The sequence below is a fragment of the Rhinolophus sinicus genome, linkage group LG06 (assembly GCF_036562045.2).
Source record: "Rhinolophus sinicus isolate RSC01 linkage group LG06, ASM3656204v1, whole genome shotgun sequence".
In the NCBI taxonomy this organism is placed as follows: domain Eukaryota; kingdom Metazoa; phylum Chordata; class Mammalia; order Chiroptera; family Rhinolophidae; genus Rhinolophus; species Rhinolophus sinicus.
The window spans coordinates 161752964-161776442 of NC_133756.1; the positions used below are offsets into that span (position 1 = coordinate 161752964).

Here is a 23479-nt window from a genome sequence, read left to right on the forward strand (position 1 = left end):
GGGCAGGGACAGGGGTGCTTCCTGGGAGGAGGGACCGAACCCCGAGCGAAGGTAGAAAACTGCCGGACCTCCCGCCCCCTTCCCCGCCGGTCGCCCGGCTCTGCACCTGCGCCCCGCCCCCGGCTCCGCCCCCAACGTGTTTGCGGGGCGGGGGCGAGGCGGGCAGAACACCGGGAGACGCAAGGGGAGGGGAGCGCAGCCGCTCGGTGCGGGCTTGGCAGGCCGGGCTGGACGGGAGTCTGGCCCTTTAAGGGCCGTCCCCGAGGAGGTGCCAGGCCGTGGTGGCTCCGATCTCTTCTTCCTGGTCCTGCGGGGCAGCGACTGTCCGTGTGGCTGTGGGAGGGCTCCCCGTCCGGTGCCGGCCCAGGTGCCCCCAGCCTGGCCCCATGGCCCTGGTCACAGTGAGCCGCTCGCCCCCGGCCAGCGGCTACTCCACGCCTGTGGGACCCACGGTGAGTCTGGCTTTGCTGTGGTCCTGCCCACGCAGTTGGCTTCCAGCTGGGCCCGGGGGAGCGCGTCCTGCCCACGGGCAGCCTCCCCTCAAGACTGGGGGTGTGCGGAGGGGGACCCCTCGTCTCAGGCTGGAGGGGTTGGGGGGGTCTTGAGGCTCCCAGGAACTCGGACTATGGTAAAACCCAGAGCCCTGAGCGTCAGCCCAGCCTGCGGAGGCCCTACCCCCTTCCTGCCCCGGATCTGGGCCAAACTACAGCACCCCACCCACCTTTACCCCTCTGCTGCCCTACCTGGACCTGGGCCCGGCTCCCCCACTGCCTCCAGTGGGGAGTAGGCTGGTGTGGGAAGAGTATTTGGCATCTTTTCTGGTTCCACTGGAGGGGAGGCAATTCCCCCACCCCAGCGTTCCTGAGAGGGGAGAGCATAGTCCTTCCCCGCCTCACTCTGCACTGGGGACCCCTTTCTCAGCAGGACCAAGCCTCGAAGCGGAGAAGCCGGCTCCAGCGAAGGTGAGTACCTCCCCACAACAGACACAACCGCTCAGCCGCTGAGCCTGGCCACTGCCATCCTGGAGGGCTCACAGCCAAAGCCAACTACTGGATACGTAGGACTGTGTTGGCAGCGGGAATGGCTGGTGGGCACGGCTGGCTTGCAGCACCAACCTGGCTGCCCTTGCTTTCATCTTCCCCTGGGTCAGTTGGGCAAGCTCCTTCACCCACTATGCTAGACCCTGACTCAGGCCAGTGGTCACAAGCCAAAGGGCAGGATGGGACAAGGCCTGAGGATTCCTGGGTCCCCACCAAGTTTACAGCATCTGCTGGATTAGGCAGGCAGGTGGGAGGGGCAAAGGAGCAACCACCAGCCCCTCAGACAAGAACAGATGGGCTGGGGGCTTGAGAGGCATGGCTCTTAGTGTGGTGGCCGCACACCTGGGAACTGGTTGGAAATGCACATTCTCAGGCCCCCACTCCAGACCTACTGACTCTGTGCCTGGGGCCCGACACCTGCTTTAACAGACCCTCCTCCTGGTGACTCTGATGTACCCGTCCCGAGAGGTATGACGGGCCATAACAGTTGCCCACTGCCTTGCCAGGCAGAGCTTTGCAGTGCTCCACGGAGCTGTCCTGGGGCTGCAGGATGGAGGGGACAATGGAGAGGCAGCTGAGCCCAGCCCTGAGCCAGCAGAGGAACCCCCAGGCGAAGAGCAACTCCATGGGCACCAGACAGACAACGGGCATGGGCCCCAGAGTCCCCAGAAGCTGGAGCAGAGTCAGCACCTCCACCTCATGGTGGAGCTGCTCAGGCCACAGGACGACATCCGCCTGGTGAGGGCCCATCCAGAGCCTTGGAGGAGGAAGACAGCTCCCCTGGGGTGGGGGTAGGAGAGGGCAGAACTGAGCCAGGGTGTGTCTGGGGAGCAGTGGTGTGAAGGCAGGGGGCACCCTGGGGAGTGAAGGGGTTACCCAAACCCCTACAACCCTGCTGTCTCAGCTGGAGTTGTTTTAACAGGGGGAGGTCCTGTTTTCAGGTCTCTAGAGGGCTGGGAAAGGACGGAGGTTTGTCCTGCGTGAGTCCATAGGGCCCAGTTAGGTCCAAGAGCTGGGGTTACACAGGGGTATTTCTGTGTAATCACAGCAAGACCTTCCTGACAGTGGGAGTTGTCCATTAAAGGACCTGTGTTCAGGGGGCCCACTGAGCACCCACTGGGAGCTGGTACGAGGGGAGGGGCCCTTGTGGAGGCTGGGACACAGGTGGGAAAAGGAAGACCAGTTCCCAGATGCCTGTGGGACATCTCACTGTCTGCAAAATGCTTTTGCAAAGCTACATTTATTCCTCAGAAGCACTGTCTTTTATTGAAATTGTGTCCTTAGTGTTTCTTTGGTGACAAACGTTTATTGAATGAAATGATAGCAAGGCAAATGAAGGGTTTTTTTAAACCTCCTTCCTAGGCAGAAATAAAACATGGGCAATCTGTGTCAGGCCCATTCTCCCATTTTTTCCACACACATCCCCTTTTAAACATTTTGTTGGACCATGAAATCCGAAATTCGGGAACCACTGGAATGTAATCGCTCATCTGGTATCTGGGGAGAAAGCGGATGGGTGTGAGGGAGCAGGCGGCAGGTCTGTTCTAGGCCCAGGTGTGTGTCCAGGCGGCGGAAGCAGGGTCCTTGGGCCCCTGGGAGCCTGGGCTTCTGTCTCCCTGTCTTCCCAGGCAGCCCAGCTGGAGGCAGCACGGCCCCCCCGGCTCCGCTACCTGCTGGTCGTTTCCACAAGAGAACGTGTGAGCCAGGATGAGACAGTGCTCCTGGGCGTGGACTTCCCTGACAGCAGGTTGGGAGCAGGGAGAGCAAGGGAGGGGGACAAGAAAGGGAGGCGCTGGGCAACAATGGCTTTCCCTCTGTGTCCTGCCAGCTCCCACCACTGCACCCTGGGCCTGGTCTTGCCTCTCTGGAGTGACACCCAGGTGTACCTAGATGGAGATGGGTAAGAGGTGGCAACTGGAGGGAGGGGAAGGGAGAGAAGAGGGGCCAGGAGGTGGAATAACCAACTGTGATGTATACGATGGTGGGGCAGTCACTGGGGACCAGCTGCAGAACTCCAAGCTGGGTGTCTGGAGCATGGGCCCACTCTCCGCTCTACTTCGGATTCGCTGTGTGGTCCTGGGAAGGTCACCTAACTTCTCTGGGCCTCAGCCTCCTCTATCTGGCAAAACGGGCTTATTTTGAAGCTCAGGTGAGGTGTACATATTCTGAGGACCAGCCTCATGAGGTCGCTAGTGAGTGGGCCTCTCAGGGGCTCTGTCCCAGAGCCTGGAGTGGGGTTTCACCCACACCTGGTCTCCGGCAGGGGCTTCAGCGTGACATCTGGTGGGCAGAGCCGCATCTTCAAGCCAATCTCCATCCAGACTATGTGGTGAGTAAGGGCTGGGGTGGGCCAGCCTCCTCTCCTCGGAGACGGCTGCGGGTCTGGGTAAGGAAAGCAGGGAGAGCAGTGTGGCCCAGTCTCTCTTCTGTTCCAGGGCCACGCTCCAGGTGTTGCACCAGGCATGTGAGGCGGCTCTCGGCAGTGGTCTTGTGCCAGGGGGCAGTGCCCTCACCTGGGCCAGCCACTATGAGGACAGACTGAGCTCTGACCAGAGCTGCATCAATGAGTGGATGGCCATGGCCGACCTGGAGTCTCTGCGGCCTCCCAGCGCTGAGGCTGGCCGGTCAGTGCCGGGAGGGGAGGAAAGAAGGGGTTGCCACCGTAGAGTAGGGAAGGGGCCCCCCGGACTGATGGGCTCGGCTCTCAGGCCCTCGGAACAGGAGCAGATGGAGCAGGCGATCCGGGCTGAACTGTGGAAGGTGTTGGACACCAGTGACCTGGAAAATATCACTTCCAAGGAGGTGGGCAGGGAGCATGCCGGGGCCAAGGAGGGGGCGGGGGCCAGGTGGGGTTGGGGAGCCTCCAGCTGGCGGCCAGAGGTTTCCTCTCCTGGGAGCCTCTCCACCGGAATCTCCTCCTGTCGTGAACCCTTTCCTGACGCTTGGCCTCAGCTCCTCTCTCCAGACGGGACAGGCTGTGGTCCTGAGGCCCCCGGGAAGGGTGGAACCGCTGGAACCTTGAGCCCCTGAGCCGCCCTCTGCCCCTTGCCTGCAGATCCGCCAGGCCCTGGAGCTGCGCCTGGGGTGCCCTCTCCAGCAGTACCGCGACTTCCTCGATAACCAGATGCTGCTGCTCATGGCCCAGCAAGACCGGGCCTCCCGAATCTTCCCGCACCTTTACCTGGTGAGCTCCAGGGTGAGGGGCGGGAGACTGGTGGCGCAGCTGGGCAGGGAGAGTGAGGCTTCTCTCCTTGTCGCAGGGCTCCGAGTGGAATGCGGCGAACCTGGAGGAGCTGCAGAGAAACAGGTAGGGTTCCGAGCCCCCTCAGGACTGCCCACCCTCTGTCTGTCCCCTTTGCTTGGCCTCTCCTTAAGGGCCACATGGCCAGGAACCCCCCCAGCACCCCCCTCAGCAGCTGCTAGCTCTGCTTCCCACAGGAGAACAGCCACCTTGCGACCTGCTGGCAGCTCCTGGGCCTGCTCTTCCCCACACTGTAAAGGGGAGATGGACGAGCTCCTCTCCCAGGGGGACCTGGCTGCCTGCTCCCATAGGTTCCTGTCACTTGTCCACCATGGGCTTCTGGAGAAACCTGCTGTGGTACCTGTCAGCCCGCTGCTGCAGACCCACCCAATCTCAGCTGAGCTCAGAAGTTGTTCTCGAACTGACTTCTGAGAATAGCAGAAGGGTCAGTGTTGTAGTAACCCCAGCAGCCACCTGGACTAGACGGGAAACAAGCCCCGTGGGCTGAAGTGATTGGCTCACGGTCACAGTCATCTCCTCCCACCATAACTGTGCCGCCCCCACCTGACTCGGAGACAAGAACTAAACAGAAGTGCCCCCCCCCGGCCAGCCGAGTCCGCTGGCCACAGGCCCGGGGCCCCTGGCCACGTCAGCCTGGCCTCGCACCCCCCATTGCAGGGTCAGCCACATCCTGAATATGGCCCGTGAGATCGACAACTTCTACCCCGACCGCTTCATCTACCACAATGTGCGCCTGTGGGACGAGGAGTCCGCCCAGCTGCTGCCCCACTGGAAGGAGACGCACAGCTTCGTGGAAGCCGCCAGGTCGGGCTGTCCCACCCCTTCTGCCCACCCCACCTCAGCTTCAAGAGGTCCCCTGCCCTCCTCCTGGCCACTCTGGCCCTCGGGGTCCTTCCTGCCTGGGTGAGCCTGCTGCCTGCCCTGCCCCCACCCTGCAGGGCCCCTCCCAGCGAGAGGCCAGGAATGGGGAGAGAGACTGACCATGTCTTGCCTCCACAGAGCGCAGGGCACCCGGGTACTAGTCCACTGCAAGATGGGTGTCAGCCGCTCGGCGGCCACCGTGGTAGCTTATGCCATGAAGCAGTACGGCTGGAGCCTGGAGCAGGCCCTGCGCCACGTCCAGGAGCTCCGGCCCATCGCCCGCCCCAACCCCGGCTTCCTGCGCCAGCTGCAGACCTACCAGGGCATCCTGACTGCCAGGTTCAGAGAGGGGACCAGGGGACAGGGCTGGTGGCGTGGGCGCTGCGGGGGCTGCTGGGTCACTCAGAGCTGACTCAGGGCCACCTCCTCACAGCCGGCAGAGCCATGTCTGGGAGCAGAAAGTGGGTGCGGCCACGCCAGAGGAGCCCCTGACCCCCGAGGTCTCTACACCATTCCCACCTGTTCCGCCAGAACCGGGGGGAAGTGGGGAGGTGATGGCTATGGGGTTGGAGGAGAGCCAAGCAGCCCACCAAGAGGAGCCTGGGCCACGGCCCCGCATCAACCTCCGTGGGATCATGAGGTCCATCAGCCTCCTGGAGCCCCCCGCCGAGCTGGAGAGTGCCTCGGGCGCCGGTGAGCTGCCAGAGGTGAGGCTGGGGCCAGGTGGGAGCCCAGAGGGAGGGGCAGATGGTGGGAGGATGGAGAAAGACCAGGACTGGGGTTTCAGCCCTAAGCAGGGGCACCTGAGCGTGCGCACCAGTCCCTGGGCAGCTCCCTCTTGTCCCCTCAGAGCAGCTAAGGAGACCTAGTGAGGGCAGGTGAGTGGTGCTTTTCATGGGAGCTGGAGAGCCGTCGTGGGACCAGGGGCATCGAGGGGGCTCCTTGGGAGCCTGCCCCGGGCTGAAGGCTGCAGGCAGCTCTCAGCCTGACGAGAGGACTTGCTTCCTGAGGGGCAGGGCTGCCCAGCCGTGCAATGAGCATCCTCCAGGCGAGGAGGTGGGCACCAACTGCTGATCTTGGCAGCCCGTCCCCAATCTTAGAGGCAACACATCAAGGGATGGGGTGCAGAGGGGTCATAGCACTCACACAACCAAAGTCCTGGCTGATCTCAGAGGGAGGGAACACTGGGGACAGCCTTCCTGGAGGAGGCAGCACTGGGTGTGGAAGGATGCGGAGGAACAGACGGTTGATGGATGGATGTGGGTGCTCCTAAAGGCGGGGTGTCCTCCCTCGGAGCCAGCTCAGGGCCCGGCACCCGGAAGGTGTTTCGCATGTGGCTCACAGGACTGCCTGTTCAAACGCAGAGGGGGCCAGAGGGGGAGGAGAGGGCCTCAGGGACATGGCAGGGAAGCTACGGAGGGCTTCTGGGGCCAGAAGGAAGCTGCAGACAGGTGAGGGCCGAGGCGCAGGGGTAGGAGGGCTGGGGTGCTGTCCCTCCTAGGGAACTGGGACCCACGAGCTGCTTAGCTTTCTTGTATTCCTTCAGTTAAGTTTGCACCTGCCTCCTCCAGGCTCTGTGCTCCATGCCCCTGCCCTGGAAAGACCCCTGTGACTCTGCTTCCTTATGCTTCCACCTTCCAGGTTTTCTCCTCAAATGAGTCCTCAGATGAAGACCCTCCGCAGCCCTCCCCTCAGCTCGCAAAGGCTAAGAGAGGCCGGCGGGGCCGCAAGGGGCCTTGGCCTGCCCTGAAGTCCCGCCAGTCTGTGGTCGCCCTCAACAGTGCCGCCCTGGTGGCCAGCCGGACCCAGGCCTTCCAGCAGCAGGAGCAGGGGGAGGCGGGCTGTTCCTCCACACCCAGGCTCCGGAAAGTGGTGAGGCAGGCCAGCGTGGATGGCAGCGGGGAGGAGGGCGAGGCCTGAGGCCTCACACGCCCATGCCCCCTAGACACAAATAGAGGTGCCTGAACACAGCTCCTGGGACGAGCACCCCTCACTCCCATCAGCCTGTCTGCACTACTCTTAGCTCCTCCCCCGGAGGCCCCTGACCCCATCACTACAGCCTCAGCTCCCACAGCCTTAAGTCTCAGACCCACGTCCACCTGTCCAAGGGCTCAAGACTTTCTCTGTAATTGGGAATGTGGTGGAGACTGAGGCGCTTCGGGGGCCAATAGCACACTAGCTTCATGCGCCACTGCTGCCTGAAACACTTGCAGCCTCGGAATAAAGCACAGTTTCCCAGTGCAGAAAGGCTCGTGCTCCCTCCCTCCCCTACTCTGTCTGTCTCAGCCCTGCCCCCTTTCTTTCCTGGGACCCTCCATGCCAGAGAACCAGTGGCCCCCAAAGTCCTCAGTCCCCAGTCCTGGGAGGCTCTGAGGGGAGTGGCAGGTGGGCCTCCCTCACACACCTTACAGCCTGCCCGAGTCTCTTGCTGCTGCCCCAGCACACACACCTGCCCCCCCCCCCCAGCCTCCCTGCCCCCTACAATGGCACTGCCCTGGGCCACAGGGCACCAAGCCAAAGAGTCTTTTTGTTCTTCACAGCCTCTGGCCAGTTTTTCATAATAGTATCTGGCTTTGTACTTAGAAACAAAAAAAATTTTCATATTATTTTCAATTTTATGATAAAGCCATCTATCTACCCATCAGTCTGCTTCTTCTCTGGTTACACGAAGAGTTTGGCCTCACCTTACCCCCTCCAGTCTCCTCATGGTTCCCAGGTGTCTGGGGATAGGCCTGTTTGGGGTGGGGTGGGAGGAAGAATGGGGAACGGGGAGGCCAGTGCAATCTCCCTCATCTTCTAGGGCAGGGCCTGGGTAAATGTTAGCTGCCCACACCCCCTCGGGCAGGTCGGCGGGGAAACAAGTCTGCACCGGGTAACAGGTGCTTAGCTCTGTTGGGACAGCTGAAGGGAGTTACCTAGGAGGAAATGGAAGCTGCCAATGCCTGTCTGGACAGGGCCAAGCCTGTTCCAGAAGCTAGGCTCCTTTTGGACACTTGCTGCTAGTTATTGAATACACTTTGGGTCCCAAGAATCCTTTGCTGCTATAGCGCACGAGAGGCTGATTTTCCGAGCCAGCCCACGTCTGCCAGGGAAGAAGGACTCTTGATGGACCCTTCCCTTCTGCCTAGGTGTTCATTCTGCTCAGTTTCATGTTAAAAAAGAGTGTCTCCATCTTTGTCACTTCTAGCCCTCTTCCCAAGTTCACATTTTCTGCCCTATAACACACTATTTGGTTGTGGGGTGGGTATGTAAGTCCTTGCCTCGAAGCAGGCCTCAGAGGTAAGAGCTGGCACCAAATATTCTCATTGACTGAGACCTCACACCCAGTTTTAAGAATGAATCTCTCACTCACACCCTGGTGCTATAACCCTCGAGTCTTGAGATGCAGGAAACTTGGGTTCTAGCCCCGGCTTCACCATTTACAAGTTGTTTTCACCTTGAGTTTCTGATTCTTTCTGTAAAACAAAGGGATTAGACCAGGAAATCCCTAAGCGCCCCCCTCCCAGTTTGATATTTTAACAATACACATCATTATACATTGATAGAATTCAGCCTCAACATGCTCTCTAGAAGAATCATTTGTACCTGTCTGTGGTTGGGCCTAGGGTCCCAAGGTGGGGTACAGAGAAGCTAGTTCCAATTCTTGATCCGCTTGGCTGGTCCCCTCAGCCTGCCATCCTACAGCCAACCATGAATCCCACCCAGACTGCCCTTTCCATAGGCCTAGGCTGGGGCTGGGGGCAGGTGGGGTGACGGTCAGGAGGGAAGCCAAGGCCAGGCCCTGCCCTCCTGCAGCCTGTGCAGCTAGGAAGGCAAGGGCCAGTCATGAACTTGGAGCTGTGGGGCCCACTGAAGTGTATGGAGGACTCTTGAAAAGAATTCAGCACATGGCGGGGGGAAAAACTGGAGGGGAAACTGCATCAAAAATGCAGACAAATGATTAAGAACTACGTGTATATACAAACACATTGCTAACGGGGCAAAAAACAGTTTTAAAATATGTATATAAAATGAAAAGTATGTCTCCCTCAGATCCTGCCCTCCAGTCCTTCACAGGCAACCACTGTGACCAGCTTCTTGAGTCCCTCCAAAAACATTCCATGCTTACGTCATCAAATACATATTTGTGTATTCTTTTTTAAAATATAGCATATTAACATACCATTCTGAACTTTGAAAATGTTTTTCGTATCATGAAGAATTGCACACCAGTACACAAAGCTCTGCTTTATTTTTTTAAAGAATAAAAAGCATTTATTGGAGCAAAGGGAGCTGCTGCTCTGCCTTATTTTTAAAATAATCACACACATTCTATTCTGAGGAATCCATCATTTACTTCAGTGATCATCTACCAATGAACATTTAGGCTGTTTATAGTTTTTTTCCCCATTCCAAGTAACTTACCCTTGTACACGTGTGCTTTCTTGTGCACACACGGCCACTAAATCTGTAGGACATATTTCTAGAATTGCTGAAGCAAAGGCAATGAGCATTTTTAATTTTGAAAGGCCTTGCCTAATTTCCTTCCAAGAAGTCGCACTAATATACAGCGAATGGAAATGGCTGTTTATGTTCGTAAAGGACTATCCAGCCTACACATCAATGTCTCCTAGGAACCTTGCAACCCTCCCAGAGGAGAAAGGGCAGGCATTATAATTACCACTGTTTTAGAAATAAGGAAACAGAGGCCCACAAAAGTAACTGCGACTCTGATAGAACCTGAATCAGATCCTAGGTTTCTAGACCTCAGTCCAGGTGTAGTCGGAGGTCACACACAGGGACCTAACTCGGGAGAGGAGGGGGCGGTTAGGGGCAGTCAACGCACTGAATGCACAGTTCTGCGCAAGACAGGCCGAGGGTCTGGAAGCGCTGGGAGCTCCCGGGAGGAAGGGTCTGGACGACCCCTGCTCACGGAATCCCAATTCAACTCCCGCCTGATACAGAAGCTTCTCAGGAGCCGGAGCCGGAGCCCAGCCCCGACTTGAACACCTGTGCGACGAGGAGCTCGCGTCCCTCGTGCAGCCGGACCGTCCTGGTTTAGCTCCCACCTTCAAAACGTTCTCCCTCCCTCGGACTCGGCTCCGCTCGGGCTGGGTCGGACCCGGAGCCAGGGCGGCCCCTCGTCAGGACAAGTTTTCAAAAGGCAAAACTGAACGCGCCAAAGAGACCGCGCCCCTACCTCTGCACCCTGCACCCCAGACGCCTCAGAGCCGCGGCTGCCAAGAGAAACCACCTTTCAGGCCTCCCTGGCCTCTCCTACGCCGGCGCGGCCCGGAAACGCGCCCGGTGGCCGGGGAACCCAGCGACTCTGAACCCACCGCGACGCTGGGGCGCCATCTTGCGTCCGTTCCTCTCGCCTCCCGGGAACAACCAGGAAACTACATTTCCCAGAGTGCCTAGCGCGTCCGCACAGGCGCAAAGAGCCCCCTGTCGTTTCCATGGGAACCTCGCCCCCAGCGTCCCCGCCGCTTGAGTTGAGCGCGAAGCTGTCGCTCCCTTTCAGGTGCTCTGGAGTTAGGACGGGGTCTGCAGCCGGTTGAGGGGCAAAGTAGGGGGCTTGAAGGGAGGAGGCCAGGCGACCCTGCTTTCCGGGACCCGCGCTCCCAAATTCTCTTCGGCGTCCGGCGTACGCGCGCACCTGGGGCCTCCGCGTTCTGAGGCGGAGGGGCCCCGCGAGGCTAGGCCAGTGTCTGTCTCTGGCCGGTGCAGCCCCGCTCGCTCCGCGTCAGCGCCTTGTCACCCCCGGCCGAGGGCCTGCGCGCCTCTGACAGGTACTCCCCGGGCCGGGGGCGGGGCCGGGCGCCACAGCCCGCGGGATGGTTGGCGCCGCAGGTGAACGTGCAGGTAGCGCCAGGCCCGGCAAGAAGCGCGCCCGGGGTTGGATCCCGCTGTGCCTCTGATGGCTCGGAGACCCGGCGCTCACCCTTCCGGGCTTCAGTTTCCTCTCTTGTAAAATGGGGCTTGGGCTGGAATTTTAGTGCACTTTGTAATTATGTTGCAGAGCAGCGCCTGGCTGTGTGTGACCCGAGGGACAAGTCCCTCTACATCTCTGAGCCTAAGTTTCCTTTTTTCTCAAGTAAGGCTGTTGAAGCAGATGACCCCTAAGGTGTCGTCTAGCGGATATGGGATCATTGCCTTTCATTGCACACTCAGTGCAAGAAGCAAGAAAGAGAACTGGATGGTCTGAGCGAGAATCTCAGCTCTGGATCTAGAGTCAGAGAAACTTGGCTGGTGACTTTGGGCAAAGTTATTACATCTCTTGAGCTTCAGTTTCCTCATTTGCAAAACCGGGGGTAATAATAGTACCACCTCAGGTTTTTGAAAATCAGATGAGACAATTCATATGTAAGTTAAGCCGGAGACCTGCACATAGTAAGCACTATCCCAAGACTCAGCCGTCATTTCTGATACTTTAAAAATCATCCCGTAGTCACCGTGAGACCTGTTCCTAATTTTGAGAGTCATTTCTTTTATTGCTGGGCAAATGCATTCTCCTAGGCAGGATGGTTTTGTAGGCTGAGTCTGATGGGGAAGCCTGAGTCTTCTTACCCAAGACTGGACGCGTCTGGCTAGTGAGTCTGTACCCCCTTCATCCGTCCTCTGGGTTTTAACATTACCACACAGCATCTAAGGAGGGTGCAAAGCCCAATGCCATTGGTGCAGAAGGTACTTTCCCTTCCTTAACATTCTTAGAGGATGTGAGCACTTACATATTATGTTGCAGAAACAGCTGAATACTGCATTACAGTCTTTACATACTATTATAGCATAATGTAAGTGGATACAAACAGTTAAAAGAAATATGTAAGAATCCTATGCTACTTGCATTGAGTTTAATTTTTGTGTTAATTGGGAAAATCCTAACAAGGAGTTTTAAATTAGTGATAAAAAGAAATGTTTTGTGTTAATCTGGGAACTCCCAGCAGCTCTACAAACCTTCACTCTTCCAACAAGCATCCTTATGTGGAAGTATGAGTATTTGTTTGAGCACCTATTATGTACATGGTACTGTGTGAGGTACTCTGAGGGATACAAAGGTGGATAAGACAATCTTTGCCCTCAAGAAACATAGAGTCTGGGGGCGGCTGGTTAGCTCAGGTGGTTAGAGCGCAGCGCTCTTAACAACAAGATTGCCGGTTCTGTCCCCACATGGGCCAGTGTGAGCTGCACCCTCCATAACTAGATTGAAACAACTACTTGACTTGAAGCTGATGGGTCCTGAAAAAACAAACTTAAAAATAAATAAAAGATTAAAAAATATCTAAACCTAAAGGCCTCTGTCTTTAATAAAGATATTCTATCTATTAAAAAGAAAAAAATATATATATATATATAAAGAAACATAGAATCTAGAAGGGAAGACCAATTATGCATACAGAACACATCTAAAACAAGCAGAAAGTGATGTGTCCATGAGAGCAGTACAGGTAACTGCTGTGAACATCTAAAGGCAGGAGCGACCACTGCTCAGTGGCTATATAACGAGACCATCAAGGAGGAAACAGCATTTGAGCCAGGCCTTGAAGGATGTGGAAAATGTGGCTATTCCACGAAGTAGGGAACAGATATTCTCAGCATGCTTCTCAGAGCCCTGGGACCTGGAGGAGCAATGTCTGTAGCCCCTACTACATGGTGAGCGCCTACAAGGCAGAGACTGGGTTTTGGTCCCAGCTTGGCACATGGATGGCACACAGTAAATATTAGTGAAGGGATAGGGCCTACGAGTTTCCTGCAGAGAGGAACGGAGATGTGCTCTCTACATTACCCTGAGGCCCTTTTATTAAGCTTATGTGCCCTGTCACAGGCACTCTTCTAGGGGAAGAATGTGAACAGGCAGATGATGGGGTAAGGGCCATATTGTTGGCTTATTTAGTGCAGTACCAGCCAACTGGGAGAAGACTTAACAGGGTCTTGTGAATGGGCCGGAGGGTTTGGGAGCCTCTTTCCCTGGAAATGAGCTGCACAACCACAAGGGGAGGCACGGCCACTCGGGATCACGAAGCAGTCTTGGGACCAGTGATGGGTATTCATTCCTTTGCCTCTTGTGGCATTTGTGTCTATTCTTGGCTCTTCCTTTTTTTTTTTCTTAATTTTTATTTATGTGTTTTAAGTGTGTTTTTCCAGGACCCATCAGCTCCAAGTTAAGTAATTGCTTCAGTCTAGTTGTGCAGGGCACAGCTCACAGTGGCCCACGCGGGGATCGAACCAGCAACCTTATTGCCAAGGGCACCACACTCTAACCGAATGAGCTAACCGGCCGCCCCTTGGCTCTTCTTTTTCTATGGCTCACTCCTTCCCAGAGACATTTTTCTCCTATCTTTGACCCACCTGGAGTGGGAAACTGTCCACTGTGCCAACAGATTGTCAAGACCTGCAGTTGCCACAAAGGAAAAAAGTGGGCTTCAGCAGCACCATCTGCAGGATGACTTCTGGGCCTTGCCCTTCTTCCTGTCCTGCCTAGGGCTGAACCTGAGCTAGGATCTGGTGCTGACACAGACCACTCAGAGTAGCTGTCCAATGACCCCGGGAGTGGAGAACTTCCTTAGGACCTGGGGTGGACATGTCGCTTGAGGAGGGCAAAGCAGAGTGGATTGAAAGGAGAATGGCTTGAAGGACAAGAAGAACCCTCCTAAGTCCTGTTTAGACTTCCCCGGGGACCCTCTGCTGCCCACAGAGGGTGCAATATCCTGAGAATGAGGAAGCTGGGGGAAAAGTTAAGTGGGTACAACCAAAGAAGGGATGGGGCACAACAGACTGTCAATTTTTTCCCCAGATAGGAGATGGTGCGGGACTTCCAGGGACCACAGAAGCACCTTTTCCTGGCGATGCAATCCAAGGTGAGCTGTTTCACCATCTTCCTGACAGTTTGCTCCCACCACATAGCCCGGCTCTTCCTCTCCGTCCTGTCTCTCCGGTTGCTCCCACACCACTAGCTGCCTGTAAGTGCCTGCCGGCAAGTGCCTGTGTCAAGATCCCTGTGTAGCTAAGTGCCAAGTGATGCCTTAATCACTCCACACCTGGTGCTGAGAGGTGGCTACGGCAGCTCAGCGTCTGCCATGGAGGCCTGCGTCAGCCTCCTTCAGCAGGTGACGCTCCTTTACAATTCACAACAGCTGGAAAGTCTTGTATTACAACTTTCACTTTTCCATGGAGGCATCTGAGTTCTTAGGTTGTAAGTCAAAGAGCCAAACAGTGGCTGGCATGGAGACCAGTGACCTTCCCACTGCCTCGGCTGTCACTGAAGGGGTGCCATCTGCCTGCCGCTGAGGCCACAGGCTAACCTGAAGTTACACCAAGACTCGCCTTCCTTCCCTTTTCAGCAGAATTTCCTGCCCGTTTTCCTCAGTTCTCCAGCCCCGTCCAGCTCCTCTCTGTCATTAGACATATTTGGCCAGAGCCTCCGTCTCAAGCGTTTGCTAGACACTGACTGTGCCTGTGGTGGCAGATGGCATTAGAGAGCTGATACTCCTCCCCTTGCTCTGCCAGGTTGGCCCACTCCCAGGCAGCTACCCTGGCTAGCCAGGACATGTTAGGGGGCTCTGTATCTGGGCTAGAGAACCAACAATATGAAAGCTGTTCTCCCCCTGGGTAGGGAGGCAAGTTGGCCAAATTTGCCCGGTAGGACTCTCGGCCTGGGTAGTAATGCCAACCCCCACCCCACTGGCATGCCTGGCAGCAGCTCAGTGAGCCGCAGAGGTAAAGGTGGGGATGTGGGTGTGGCAGGGAGGGGTACATGGAAAAGCCCAAAGTAAAGCAAGGCCCCACATACCGGCCTGGCTCAAACTAGACGTCATGGTGGGGGTGGGCAGCAGGCTGGGATGGCCCTGGAGGCTGGCGTGAGAAGACAGAGCTGCTTATAATTTATATACATAATTTATCTTCATGTGGCCTGAGAAGGCTTGGAGCTGGGCCGCTGTGCCCGGGACCGCAACCACCTATGCAGCTCATCTCAGTCTGGCGGACTGACTCCCATCCTGTGAGCGTCTCACGAGACCTTCTCCGCAGCCTCCACCCTCCCTGTTGGCTCAGCTGGATGCCCCCTCCAGCCCTGTCCACCACCTGACTGTCTCAGTGGCCCACATGTTCCTGTGCGAGGCTGACCTGCCTCATCAGAAGGGCCGCACTCCTGCCAACCTCCAGCTCTTATTTTCTACACAGAAATGGGAAACTGGGAGAGGGAGGCTGAGTGCCATGGGGACAAAGTGGTTTGGGGCAACAGATGGGATTATTCTGGGGTCCGTGGGATGCTGGTAAGCAGAGATTCCCCCCACCCCCAGTACTGCTGGATATCCTGTGTGGCCAGTGGGGCTGGCTGGAGCATGGCCAGACGCTCTCCTGCTACCAGGTCTGCTGTCCCTGCCGCCCCACCCACCATCCTGCTGCGGCCTCCCCTCCCCCCAGCCCTGCTTGTTCATCCCTTCCCCCTCTCCCTCCACCCCTGCGCAGATACCTCTGATTCCTGTCCTTTTACAAAGGAAAAAGGACTCAGATAAGAGAGGAGGTTATGGCAAGAAGGCAGAACTACGCGTGGGCTAAGTGGGAAGGAAATGGGTGGAAGGGACATTACCGGAGAGGAATGGAGGTGCCATTTAGGTCTGAGGGCCTGCTGGTCCTTGGGGGATGGGTCGTGGGGCCAGGCGACGTTGGTCTGATGGACACGCTGTCCTTGGAAAGAGAATTCTGTGTCTAGTCGGACCCTGTTTGACAGCCTGAGAGCCTGTGAAGGATCCATTTGATAGGAAGGACGTGGAAAAACTCAACCCGTTCTTCTTTCTTACACTTCATGGCTCTGAGTCCTGAGCTGCAAACCAGCCTGTCTTGCTGACTTTCCCACGTCCCCTGTTCTCCTACCCCAGGTGTAAACATCTCACTTTCCACATTTAATCAGTTATCAAATTCTGGCGGTCCTTCACAAAACAGTTGCCTTTTATTCCCACTTGCTCCCTCTGGCCCACGTCCCTGCCCCCGAGCCTGGGTTACTGTAATAGCCTCCTCGCTGCTTACATCCTCTAGCCTGTCCAGAATGTCATGACTCCATTCATCTTCGGAAGTACTGCCCTCATTTCTCATGTTCCTCCCAGTTGACTGCCTTCTGTGGTGCTGCCCTTACCTGCCAAGCGCGGCAGACTCAGTTCTTTTGCTCAGGGTCTTTCCCGAGCTGGCACCAGCCTTCTCGCTTGATCTCCCAGAATCTCCTAGTGGGCACCTTTCACCCAGATCAAGCGAGGCTGCTGGCTCGTCCTTGAAAACCCTTTCCCCACCTCTTCACCTCCACTCGTGCTCTTCTCTCTATCCAAGAGGTTCCTCTTTCGCATTTATTAACTTTAAAAATATTTGTTGAACACCTTTTTATTTGGAAAGTTTGCAGACCTACAGAAAGTTGGAAGACTAGTACAACGAGCACATATATACCCTGTAGCTACCTGGATTCACCAGTTGTTAGCCTTTTGCCACATTTCTCTCTCTTTTTTTTTCTGGGCCCATTGAAAATAAGATGTGGGCATTAAGACACTTCACCCCTAAATATTTTGGCCCCTATCTCTTAATAATAAGGGCATCATCCTATATAACCAAAATAACCTTTTTAAAAACGATTATGGTAAAATATACATAACATGAAATTTACTATTGTAAACATTTTAAGTGTATAATTGTGGCATTAAGTACATTCACAGCTTTGTGCAACCATCACACCACTATCCATTTCCAGAACTTTTCATCATCATAAATGGAAACTCTGTAGACATGAAGTATCCCTCTATTCTGCTTTCTGTCTGTATGAATTTGTCTCTTCTAGGTACCTCCTATAAGTGGCATCATACAATATTTGTCCTTTTGTGTCTGGCTTATTTCACTTAGCATAAGGTTTTTGAGGTTTATCCATGTTCATACATGTAGCGAGGATCAGAATTTCACTCCTTTTTCAGGCTGAATAATATTCCATCGTATGTGTATGTCACATTTTGTGTAGCCATTTGTCTATCGATGGACCCTTGGGTTGTTTCCACTTTTTGGCAATGGTGAGCGACGCTGCTATGCCCATGAGTGTAGACGCATCTGGTTGAGTCCCTGCTTTCAGTTCTTTTGGGGACGTACCTAAAAGTGAAACTGCTGGATCATATGGTAAGTCTGTGTTTAACTTTCTGAGGAACCGCCAAACTTTTCCATAGCGACCAAGAAATTTCACAATGATGCAGTATTGTTATCTAGACTACAGACCTATAATTACATTTCTCCAAAATACCCCTAAACTTTCCATTACAGCGTCTTAAAAAAATTTGACTCCAGATCCACTCAGAGATCACAGGCGGTACTTGGCTGTCATGTCTCTTGGTTCTTCTTGAACGTGGAATAGTCCTCCCGCCTTTTTGTTTATCCTGACATTGACATTTCCGAAGAATCCAAGCTGGTTGTATTGTAGGCGATCTCTCAGTTTGGATTAGTTTGAATGTTTCCTCACAATTAAATTTAGGTTAAACATTTTGTAAGTGTACTACGTAAGGGACATGTTCTTTCTGTTGGATTACTTCGGCCATTTAATACTGCTTTATCCTATTATTGTTGATGCGGAATTTGAGTGCTTGGTTCAGATGGTATCTGCTAGATCCCGCCATTGTCAAGGAACCCTTTTCCTTCCGAGGTCATAACTAGTCTGTTGGGTGGGCAGCTGAGACCATGTGACTATCCTGTCTCTGACAATCTGTCAATCATTAGTTTCAGCATCAAGTAATCATCTTTGCCTAAGTGATCTCATTGTGTTTTTAAAGTTACATCATTTTTCCTACATTTGGTATGCATTTAAGGAGCTATTATTCTTCAGGAAAGAAGAATTTCCCTTTGTCCTCTTTCTCAGTATCACTGTAGACTAATGTATTATTTTTTTATTCTGTGTGTTATAAGCCATTAGCATCATTGTTTTAGATGCTCAAATTTTCCTGTATTTGGCCAATGAGAGCTCCTCCAAGCTGGCCCAAGTCCTTTGGTCATGTTCCTACTCGGTTGCTTTCTACCATATAACGTTCCTAGCATTTTCATTGACAGCTTTGATGCACCTAGTATTTTCCCTGTCCTAACTATGGAATCAGCCACTTGTCCAAAGATCTCTAGTTTCTGTAAGTGGGGAAAGATATTTAGAAACTGAGATCTAGGTTCTAGGTATGCTCATTGCTACTAGGGTTTTAGTGCTTCTAGGCCTTTTCAATGGGCGGAGAATGAAATTTATTTTGTAATCATTGAATTTTCGAACTCGCTTCTGACCATGTCAGAGCCTTCCCATTATAAACATATATATATATATGGCAACTATTCTTAGTCTTTGAACTGTAAGCAGGACTGGGAGCATTGAGAGGAGGAAAACACTTGCGCTGGCCCCTGACAATGTGTAGCCCACAGCACAGAGGGGGAGCCCATGCAGACAGCACAACAGTTCCCTGAGCTGATAAAGCAGAGATCAGAGTTGAGGGCAGGTGTCAGAGAGGGGGCAGCTGTGCGGAGTGGGGCGTACCCAGGAGTTCGTGCGTGGGTTCTCTGTGGCTCCTTCGCTGAGGGCTGGGCTGCACACGTGTACGGTGAGGCCTCATGAAGCCTGGCGGAGAGCCGCTGCTGTGGAGTTGGCAGCAGAATGGAGATACTAATGATGACACAGTGCTGGGGGATTGGGGCTCCGGCCCAGCCAGAGCGCAAATGTGTGCTTCACTGATACCCTGGGTACTGGGCTGCACCGGAAAGGCCATGGCCTGGAGAAGGGGTAGCAAGCTACATACAGCCCGCCCAAATCTTGCCCACCGCGGGCCACCTACAGCCATGCCTGCCCCTTTGTTTACACATTGCCCGTGGCCGATTTCACACTGCAGTGGCAGAGCTGAGGGGTTATGTAAGTGAATCTTTGGGGTAAATTTCCAAAAGTGGGATGGCTGGGCCTAAGGGTGAATGCTATGTCACCTTATTAGCACTGCCAGATTCCCCTCCATAGAGGCTTCTACGTGTTTCCCCAAGCCTTGCCAGCAGAGTGCGTGGTGCACGTGCTTTAGCTTTTGCCAGTCTTACTTAGAGTGAAACTGGGCGTCTTTCCATACACGTAAGTGTGAACTGAACACTCTTCAAGGCTGGGGACCCAGGCTGTATAGCCCACATACGCCTTACACCAACAGGTGGCCCGTAGGCACTTGATCAACGAATAAAGGCATGAACTGGTCGGACTTACACTGAAACCTGTCGCCATGACAATGTGGGTAATGCTAGGTGCCTGGCAGAGATCTTGTGAAAGAAGAGATGAACTTTCTAAAGAGAATAAGCCCTAGACCTCTCCATGCCAGGACCCCCATAAGGACGGGTGGGAGGAGCCCCTAGTCTCTCAGTGGAATGGAGTGTCACGAGTCCAGGGACATCCACAAAGCCACTGCCACACGTGACACCGTGACCCTTCTACCCTAGTGGAATTGTTTCTGTTATTTTTCACATTTTGTTAAATACATCAACATGAACACGATAAGACTTATTTCTTATTGATTGATTGATTACAAGGATAATATAGTTACGTAGTGCAAAATTCAAAAGTACTTATTCAGTGAACAATTTCCCCTCATTCCTATTTCCAAGCTGCCAAGTTACCTTCCTCTCAAAGGCAACTAATGCTACCAGTTGCTTGGGTATCCTTTCAGAGACACATAGGCTTAATACAAGTGGGTACTCACGCAGTGTTACCCAAACTGTAGCATATCAAATCCTCCCCCACCCCACCTACCTGTATATGTTAGAGGTCATCCTGTCTAGACCAATACATAAAGAGCTTCCTCGCGCTTGTTCACAGACGGTATCCCCTGTGTACTATCCTTTCTTCTACTGGTCCCTTATTGATAGGCTTCAAGGCCATTTGCAGTCTTTGCTATTACAAACAGTGCGGTGATAAATAACCTGATATATGTTATCTTACACATACACGTGTATGTGTCGGATGAATTTCTAGATATGGACTGAAAGGGATATCTGCATTTGTCGTTTTGATCAAGAATGCCAAGTCAGCACCGCGTCACTGTGGGACTGTGACAGCAGGAGCCTGGGCAGCCATGCTCCCAGAGCGTGTGGAGAAGTGGGCCAGGTGGTTCTCGGCACTCCAGATGCAATGACCCGTGTCTGCGCTGCATCTGAGAGAACCTCAGTGGAGCGAGCGGTCAGCAGGCTGGCCCGGGGCGGGCCACAGGCTCTGGCCCAGGAAGTGACAAGGAGCTGCTTCTGAAATTGACAGCTCTGATGCCTTCCTTGCCGAGAAGGCTCTAGGGACAGGTGGCTCCTGCTACCAAGGCCCAACCACCCCCAGGAGAACTGATATAGACAGAGACCAAATTTTGGTGGAGTTTAGGACTGGCCATCATCACTGGCACATAAAGGATTGTCACAGGCTGGACAGGACTGACAGACCAAACAGTAGGTGTGAGCGAAGTGGGAAAGTTCTGTCAGCTTCGAGTACACAGCTGACTGTGTAGCTGGCCCTGTGCTCAGTACACATGGACAAGGAGAAAATACTGTCTAGCAGTGGAGCCAGTGGCATGTGTTACTGCAGCAATGGGGTATGCGAGAATGAAATGCAAATGGGTTACCACGGGAGCAGAGGAGGAATCCTTCACTCTTCTTTGGGAAGGTGACACCGAGAGAAACAGCGTGAAATCAAGGCTAGGGCTTGCAGGACTAAGTGCCATCAGAACCTCCAGGTGAGGAGACAGAGGCATCCACCCCAGAGGAGGTTTCTAGAAAATGTCTTTGCCTTCAAGAGACAAAGGACCAAAGGAGGGCTCAAGAAGGATGCAGGACTGAACACGTGGTCCACCATCACTTGTCCGCCTTGCGGGGAACCCCTACTCACCCTTAAAGGGCCGTGTTCAGGAATCTGAGTTCCCACAGTGTCAGGTTCACATCTGCCATGGGGCACTGTTTGAAATTCACTCGCACGTCTTTCCTCTCTTTCCCACTCCAGTGAGCTCTTAGAGCTTAGGAACTGGGCTTCTAATCGTTTGCGTTTGCCACGACTAGCACAAAGTTGTCATTTTCTAGTTTAGGACGAAAGTGGATGAACTGGAGGCCTACCTATGTGCAGAGAAAACTAGCAATGTTCTAGAGGTGGTGTCAACCCAAATTCGCCTCAAGTGGCACTGCTGTGGCTTTGATGTACTTCTAGACTGGTTCAGAAATGCGTTCCCTTCCCTTGTTTACTTGAGTTTCTTGCTAAATTAGCTCCTTAAGCCTTCATGCTACTTAGAGAGTTTGTCTGAGTTTGAGGGTGGATAAATGTTACCACACCTGAGTCAATAAAGAATGAATCAGTGTGGCCCTCATTGATGGGCGTGGCACTGGTAGTTACTATGACAGCTGGAGTGCCAGAGAGAACAAAACAGGGACAGAGGGAAGCAGGAAATGTGGAGACCGAATCAGAGCAAGCCATCCCGTAGCATTTCCATCATCCGTAATGATATCTGCTTTGAATCGCGGCAGCGTCACACCAGCCAGGACCACTTGTGAAGTTCTCGGGAAACTCCCCAACTCTGCTCTGCCTGGACTCTCCTGCCACTCTCCCCTCTCATTTGCCGGTCTTCCACCTTCTAGAGAGAGGTTTCCCAAGTGCCATATTTGGTCCTGTCTTTGCAGCCTCTCCCTGTCTTTCTTAACTCTGAAAGAACTCATCCATGCTCCTGGGCTCAAGTGTCAGTTCTATGCAGGGGACTGACTCCCCGCTAGCCCCAGACCTCGCTGCTAGACTTGACCTCTGGGCCTCCATTGCCTACGAGATGTTTCCATTTGGACGTCCTGTCATCATCTCAAACTAAACATGCACGAAATCGAGCCTCCTGGTTTCCATTTCTCTGCCCATGGCATCAGCATTCTCTCACCCACCCCAGCTCAAAACCTGACTCATGTTTGACGCCTCCTCCCCACTCTTCCCAAACACAAGTCTTGCCAACTTCCTTTGCAACATTTCTTATAAGCTCTTTGTCCTTTCCATTCTGACGCTAATCCAGGGCCTCAGCACCCATGTCTTGAATATTTCATAGCTTCCCACTTAGTCTTCCTGCCTGCAGTTTCTTCCCCCTTTAGTTTTTCTTTCATCCCTAGACAGACAGATTTTTCTGGAATGATTATTTTGATCCTGTCTTTCTCCTGCTCAAAAACTTTCAGGAGCTCTCATCAGCGTAGATAAGTCCAGACTCCTCAAGCCCCAAACCCTGTGTTTGGTCCCAGCCCATCTCACTTGCATTATCCTACATGCTACGACTGCAGGCTGTGAAGCTGGACTCTGGGATCATATCCCATTCCTGACCCTTACGTGCTGTGTGACCCTAGGCAAGTGCTTAACCTCTCTGTGCCTGACTTTCCTCTTTAAAATCGCTTTATAAAAGATGTATAATTGTTTCTAGGGTTGCTGTGAGGACAAAAGACAGTTAGAACAGTGCTGGATACATAGTGAGCACTGAACTGCTAGCTTTTGATTGTGCTGACTTTTATAGTGTGAGTGCCACAGTCGCACGCCCCCGAGTGCACACATCCACCCCTCCTTGTCACCTCTGCTCAGCCCAGCCCCTCCGTCTAGAATGCTCCTCTCTGCTAGCCGACTCTACTCACCCTCCCATGGCCACTTACTTCCCATTTCCTTCCGGGAAACACTGTGGGGTGCTTTCTGCAGTGCTGCTCAGCCTGGGCTGGGTGGTGGTGGGCGTGTCACGGTACGTGCAGCCAGCCCTAGGCCACACCTGGCACATCTGCCTGAAGGATTCATTCATTGGATAAGTGAGTTCATTCATTTTTATGTCCAGACATATCATGGAGTAGAATGCAAAACTGACCAGAGCTTTTTAAGATCAAACACACAACTACTAAGAATATTCAGAGTGGAGGTGTCTTGGGCCACCACCACCCCCCAGCCCTAGTGGGGAGTCTGCATTCATTTTGCAGTGGGAAGGTCTGAGAAGCAGGGGCGTGGTGAGAAGGGGGTAATGCCAGTTCAGCGGAGGTGGCAGTCCCTGTGCTCAGGGCCCCTGCAGGGAGGGTCCCTTTCACACATGGTGCTCTCTCCGGCCTGAGAACGCATGTCTACACCACTCCTAGTTGGCCTGAGGTAGCGCTTGTGTCACTCCGTTTTCTTAGCTTTCCGCACAGGTAGGCCTGATCCCTTCAGCACCATGGTAAGCACCTACGCACAGGTGCAGGCAGGAGTGCAGGTGCAGGGTAACAGAGTGGGCAGCAGACCTGCGTGTGGTGGGGCCTGGTGTTTCCTGATTGAGCAAGTCCCTTTTCCTCTCAGCCTTAGTTTCCTTACCTGTGAATACCA

At 53.9% G+C, this 23479-nt stretch overlaps 2 protein-coding genes across 3 annotated transcripts in view; both read left to right on the forward strand.

The window, feature by feature from the left end:
* Positions 1-35: 35 nt before the first annotated feature.
* Positions 36-7804, forward strand: SSH3 (slingshot protein phosphatase 3). Of its 2 annotated transcripts, none has more exons than XM_074336763.1 (14): positions 36-452; positions 925-962; positions 1547-1778; positions 2669-2787; positions 2869-2940; positions 3304-3369; positions 3476-3664; positions 3749-3842; positions 4096-4224; positions 4301-4347; positions 4960-5106; positions 5302-5502; positions 5597-5870; positions 6805-7804. In XM_074336763.1, the coding sequence occupies exons 1-14, from the start codon at positions 387-389 to the stop codon at positions 7081-7083; spliced, it is 1953 nt and encodes a 650-aa protein (XP_074192864.1). In that variant the 5' UTR covers positions 36-386; the 3' UTR covers positions 7084-7804. The 2 variants fall into 2 exon arrangements, with proteins under 2 accessions (XP_074192864.1, XP_074192863.1); XM_074336762.1 differs by having other exon boundaries at positions 104-452; positions 922-962.
* Positions 7805-10738: 2934 nt separating this feature from the next.
* The window catches only part of RAD9A (RAD9 checkpoint clamp component A), a 52069-nt gene continuing 39328 nt past the window's right edge, over positions 10739-23479 (forward strand). The window contains exons 1-2 of the mRNA XM_074336772.1: positions 10739-10934; positions 13937-14102. The gene's annotated coding sequence lies outside the window, so the exon portion shown is untranslated. The remainder of the gene's footprint in view (positions 10935-13936; positions 14103-23479) is intronic.

Coding starts and splice junctions, on each gene's coding strand:
- SSH3 (XM_074336762.1), top strand. CDS start 387: ATGGCCCTGGTCACAGTGAGCCGCTCGCCCCCGGCCAGCGGCTACTCC. Junction 1,779..2,668: donor CACAGGACGACATCCGCCTG/GTGAGGGCCCAT, acceptor CTGTCTTCCCAG/GCAGCCCAGCTGGAGGCAGC. Junction 2,941..3,303: donor GTGTACCTAGATGGAGATGG/GTAAGAGGTGGC, acceptor GGTCTCCGGCAG/GGGCTTCAGCGTGACATCTG.